This window comes from Geotrypetes seraphini, chromosome 15 (assembly GCF_902459505.1).
Source record: "Geotrypetes seraphini chromosome 15, aGeoSer1.1, whole genome shotgun sequence".
Classification (NCBI taxonomy): domain Eukaryota; kingdom Metazoa; phylum Chordata; class Amphibia; order Gymnophiona; family Dermophiidae; genus Geotrypetes; species Geotrypetes seraphini.
The window spans coordinates 9,490,802-9,496,441 of NC_047098.1; the positions used below are offsets into that span (position 1 = coordinate 9,490,802).

General features: G+C 47.4%; 1 protein-coding gene across 1 annotated transcript; it reads left to right on the top strand.

The window, feature by feature from the left end:
- The first annotated feature begins 10 nt into the window (after positions 1 to 10).
- Positions 11 to 4,200, top strand: LOC117349223 (serine-rich adhesin for platelets-like). The gene is made up of 2 exons (XM_033922418.1): positions 11 to 2,362; positions 2,395 to 4,200. Exons 1-2 carry the CDS (start codon positions 86 to 88, stop codon positions 4,198 to 4,200), a joined length of 4,083 nt encoding a protein of 1,360 aa, XP_033778309.1. The 5' UTR covers positions 11 to 85.
- The last annotated feature ends 1,440 nt before the right edge of the window (positions 4,201 to 5,640 follow it).

Below are 5,640 nucleotides of genomic sequence, written 5' to 3' on the forward strand. Positions count from 1 at the left end.
AATTACTCAGGAGCCAACCCGCACTACGGGAACAACACTTACAGCTTCATCCCATTTCAGCACCCCCTCTGAAAGTGCGACATCAATGGAATCCTTGACTTCACAGACATCTACAATACCAGTTTCCTTATCTACAGTCACTGGTACTGAAGAAACGGCTTCCAGAGGCACATCTGCACCCTTCTCCACAGCCTCTGTCTCAAAACCCAGTGCTTCCAGCTCCACAGTCCTCTTTAGCACATCAGAGTTCTCCCATGCCACAGAGATATTGCCACCTGTTAGTCCTACCAGCAGTTTTTCAACATCCTCACTCAGTGCGTCATCCTCCCCAGTACCTTTAACCACCTCTATCACGAGCTTTACAGAAAGCACACCGAAGGGACCTTTTACTACTGAAAGGTCTTCATTGGTAACCTCCTTTGCCACCTCAGAGAGCAGTACTTATGCTTTTATCTCTACAACTCTGAAAGAAGAGCCATCAACACTCACATCGGCTTCTTCATCCAGTACCCATGTCTCAAAAGAGATTTCCACCACTCCATCCTCCCCCAGCACAATTACCGAAACAAGCGCAGTGACACGATTCCACTCGACTGCGCCCTTTACTTCTTTTAGCACACAATCTCAACTGACGACGCTTCCAACCAGCTTAGCTTCCGGAACCACAGTCTTCAGTGAATCAACAGAAAGTCAGTCCAGCAGTCCTCTTTCTGAAATGACCCCTTCAAGTTCTTCAATCCGTCCAGAATTTTCCACTGTCACAGAAACCACCCCTACAGTTTCATCACATTCTAGCGCATTCTCTGAACCTGCTTCAACTCAAGAATCCTTTTCTTCTCAGACATCAGTGTCACCCTTTACAACAATGTCACTCACCGGTACACAAGAAAGAGCATCGACCGAGACATTGGTACCTCAATCCTCCTCCTCTGCCTCGGACACCATGCCCTCTGCATCCACATCTATGTCCCCTTCGCCAGAGTCCTCCAAAGTGACAGAGACTTCAACAGCAAGCTTCACATCTTCTGCTATTCCTTCTCTTATTTATTCAACAAGACCTCTCACTGAATCATCCTCACCATTGTACTCAACAACTGCATTCACAAGGTTTTCTGGAAGTACGCCAGAGCTGTCTTCCCCTACTGAATCTTTCAGCACCATATCCTCTCTTTCCACGTCAGAGCATGCTAGTAGTACTTTTAGGACATCTTCCTCAACTTCTGCCGCAGAGACCAATTCTTCTGGATCCACATCTAGGCCCTATACACCAGAGTCCTCCAATGTGATGGAAAGTTCAACAACAAGCTTTCCATCTACTGCTATGCCTTCTACTAATTATTCGAAAACACCTTTTACCCATTCCTCATTACCCCAGTACTCAACAACAGCATTCACCAGCATTTCTGCAACCACACTGGAGCAATCTTCTGCTACTGAGCCTTCTAGGACCACATCCTCCTTTTCCACTTCACAGAGTGCTGCGAAGACTGCTGTGACAACCTCCACTACAGAAGAGTCCTCCACACTCACATCGACATCTGGATCCAGTGCTACATTCTCAGAAGTTACTTCCTATTCTGCGTCATCCCACAGTGCAGGGAGCCAAACAAGTTTAGTGACAGAGATTCCATCTTCAGCTCAAAGTAGGCCTTTCAGCACACATTCAACACTAACAGCCCCCCATTCCACGCAGACCTCTGAATCAACACTTTCAACAGGATCCACTCAGAGTCTGTCCACCAGCACTGTGTCTGAGAGGACCTCTTCCACATCGACAAATACTCAGGAGCCATCCCGCACTACGGGAACAACACTTACAGCTTCATCCCATTTCAGCACCCCCTCTGAAAGTGCGACATCAATGGAATCCTTGACTTCACAGACATCTACAATACCAGTTTCCTTATCTACAGTCACTGGTACTGAAGAAACGGCTTCCAGAGGCACATCTGCACCCTTCTCCACAGCCTCTGTCTCAAAACCCAGTGCTTCCAGCTCCACAGTCCTCTTTAGCACATCAGAGTTCTCCCATGCCACAGAGATATTGCCACCTGTTAGTCCTACCAGCAGTTTTTCAACATCCTCACTCAGTGCGTCATCCTCCCCAGTACCTTTAACCACCTCAATCACGAGCTTTACAGAAAGCACACCGAAGGGACCTTTTACTACTGAAAGGTCTTCATTGGTAACTTCCTTTGCCACCTCAGAGAGCAGTACTTATCCTTTTATCTCTACAACTCTGAAAGAAGAGCCATCAACACTCACATCGGCTTCTTCATCCAGTACCCATGTCTCAAAAGAGATTTCCACCACTCCATCCTCCCCCAGCACAATTACCGAAACAAGCGCAGTGACACGATTCCACTCGACTGCACCCTTTACTTCTTTTAGCACCACTCGACTACGCCCTTTACTTCTTTTAGCACACAATCTCAACTGACGACGCTTCCAACCAGCTTAGCTTCCGGAACCACAGTCTTCAGTGAATCAACAGAAAGTCAGTCCAGCAGTCCTCTTTCTGAAATGACCCCTTCAAGTTCTTCAAGCCGTCCAGAATTTTCCACTGTCACAGAAACCACCCCTACAGTTTCATCACATTCTAGCGCATTCTCTGAACCTGCTTCAACTCAAGAATCCTTTTCTTCTCAGACATCAGTGTCACCCTTTACAACAATGTCACTCACCGGTACACAAGAAAGAGCATCGACCGAGACATTGGTACCTCAATCCTCCTCCTCTGCCTCGGACACCATGCCCTCTGCATCCACATCTATGTCCCCTTCGCCAGAGTCCTCCAAAGTGACAGAGACTTCAACAGCAAGCTTCACATCTTCTGCTATTCCTTCTCTTATTTATTCAACAAGACCTCTCACTGAATCATCCTCACCATTGTACTCAACAACTGCATTCACAAGGTTTTCTGGAAGCACGCCAGAGCTGTCTTCCCCTACTGAATCTTTCAGCACCATATCCTCTCTTTCCACGTCAGAGCATGCTAGCAGTACTTTTAGGACATCTTCCTCAACTTCTGCCGCAGAGACCAATTCTTCTGGATCCACATCTAGGCCCTATACACCAGAGTCCTCCAATGTGATGGAGAGTTCAACAACAAGCTTTCCATCTACTGCTATGCCTTCTACTAATTATTCGAAAACACCTTTTACCCATTCCTCATTACCCCAGTACTCAACAACAGCATTCACCAGCATTTCTGCAACCACACTGGAGCAATCTTCTGCTACTGAGCCTTCTAGGACCACATCCTCCTTTTCCACTTCACAGAGTGCTGCGAAGACTGCTGTGACGACCTCCACTACAGAAGAGTCCTCCACACTCACATCGACATCTGGATCCAGTGCTACATTCTCAGAAGTTACTTCCTATTCTGCGTCATCCCACAGTGCAGGGAGCCAAACAAGTTTAGTGACAGAGATTCCATCTTCAGCTCAAAGTAGGCCTTTCAGCACACATTCAACACTAACAGCCCCCCATTCCACGCAGACCTCTGAATCAACACTTTCAACAGGATCCACTCAGAGTCTGTCCACCAGCACTGTGTCTGAGAGGACCTCTTCCACATCGACAAATACTCAGGAGCCAACCCGCACTACGGGAACAACACTTACAGCTTCATCCCATTTCAGCACCCCCTCTGAAAGTGCGACATCAATGGAATCCTTGACTTCACAGACATCTACAATACCAGTTTCCTTATCTACAGTCACTGGTACTGAAGAAACGGCTTCCAGAGGCACATCTGCACCCTTCTCCACAGCCTCTGTCTCAAAACCCAGTGCTTCCAGCTCCACAGTCCTCTTTAGCACATCAGAGTTCTCCCATGCCACAGAGATATTGCCACCTGTTAGTCCTACCAGCAGTTTTTCAACATCCTCACTCAGTGCGTCATCCTCCCCAGTACCTTTAACCACCTCAATCACGAGCTTTACAGAAAGCACACCGAAGGGACCTTTTACTACTGAAAGGTCTTCATTGGTAACTTCCTTTGCCACCTCAGAGAGCAGTACTTATCCTTTTATCTCTACAACTCTGAAAGAAGAGCCATCAACACTCACATCGGCTTCTTCATCCAGTACCCATGTCTCAAAAGAGATTTCCACCACTCCATCCTCCCCCAGCACAATTACCGAAACAAGCGCAGTGACACGATTCCACTCGACTGACGCCCTTTACTTCTTTTAGCACACAATCTCAACTGACGACGCTTCCAACCAGCTTAGCTTCCGGAACCACAGTCTTCAGTGAATCAACAGAAAGTCAGTCCAGCAGTCCTCTTTCTGAAATGACCCCTTCAAGTTCTTCAAGCCGTCCAGAATTTTCCACTGTCACAGAAACCACCCCTACAGTTTCATCACATTCTAGCGCATTCTCTGAACCTGCTTCAACTCAAGAATCCTTTTCTTCTCAGACATCAGTGTCACCCTTTACAACAATGTCACTCACCGGTACACAAGAAAGAGCATCGACCGAGACATTGGTACCTCAATCCTCCTCCTCTGCCTCGGACACCATGCCCTCTGCATCCACATCTATGTCCCCTTCGCCAGAGTCCTCCAAAGTGACAGAGACTTCAACAGCAAGCTTCACATCTTCTGCTATTCCTTCTCTTATTTATTCAACAAGACCTCTCACTGAATCATCCTCACCATTGTACTCAACAACTGCATTCACAAGGTTTTCTGGAAGCACGCCAGAGCTGTCTTCCCCTACTGAATCTTTCAGCACCATATCCTCTCTTTCCACGTCAGAGCATGCTAGCAGTACTTTTAGGACATCTTCCTCAACTTCTGCCGCAGAGACCAATTCTTCTGGATCCACATCTAGGCCCTATACACCAGAGTCCTCCAATGTGATGGAGAGTTCAACAACAAGCTTTCCATCTACTGCTATGCCTTCTACTAATTATTCGAAAACACCTTTTACCCATTCCTCATTACCCCAGTACTCAACAACAGCATTCACCAGCATTTCTGCAACCACACTGGAGCAATCTTCTGCTACTGAGCCTTCTAGGACCACATCCTCCTTTTTCCACTTCACAGAGTGCTGCGAAGACTGCTGTGACGACCTCCACTACAGAAGAGTCCTCCACACTCACATCGACATCTGGATCCAGTGCTACATTCTCAGAAGTTACTTCCTATTCTGCGTCATCCCACAGTGCAGGGAGCCAAACAAGTTTAGTGACAGAGATTCCATCTTCAGCTCAAAGTAGGCCTTTCAGCACACATTCAACACTAACAGCCCCCCATTCCACGCAGACCTCTGAATCAACACTTTCAACAGGATCCACTCAGAGTCTGTCCACCAGCACTGTGTCTGAGAGGACCTCTTCCACATCGACAAATACTCAGGAGCCAACCCGCACTACGGGAACAACACTTACAGCTTCATCCCATTTCAGCACCCCCTCTGAAAGTGCTGACATCAATGGAATCCTTGACTTCACAGACATCTACAATACCAGTTTCCTTATCTACAGTCACTGGTACTGAAGAAACGGCTTCCAGAGGCACATCTGCACCCTTCTCCACAGCCTCTGTCTCAAAACCCAGTGCTTCCAGCTCCACAGTCCTCTTTAGCACATCAGAGTTCTCCCATGCCACAGAGATATTGGCCACC

Excerpts from the sequence above, each read along its gene's own strand:
- LOC117349223 (XM_033922418.1), top strand. The coding sequence starts at position 86 with ATGGAATCCTTGACTTCACAGACATCTACAATACCAGTTTCCTTATCT. Across the intron at positions 2,363-2,394 it reads CAAGCGCAGTGACACGATTC|CACTCGACTACGCCCTTTAC; the intron begins CACTCGACTGCA and ends TTCTTTTAGCAC.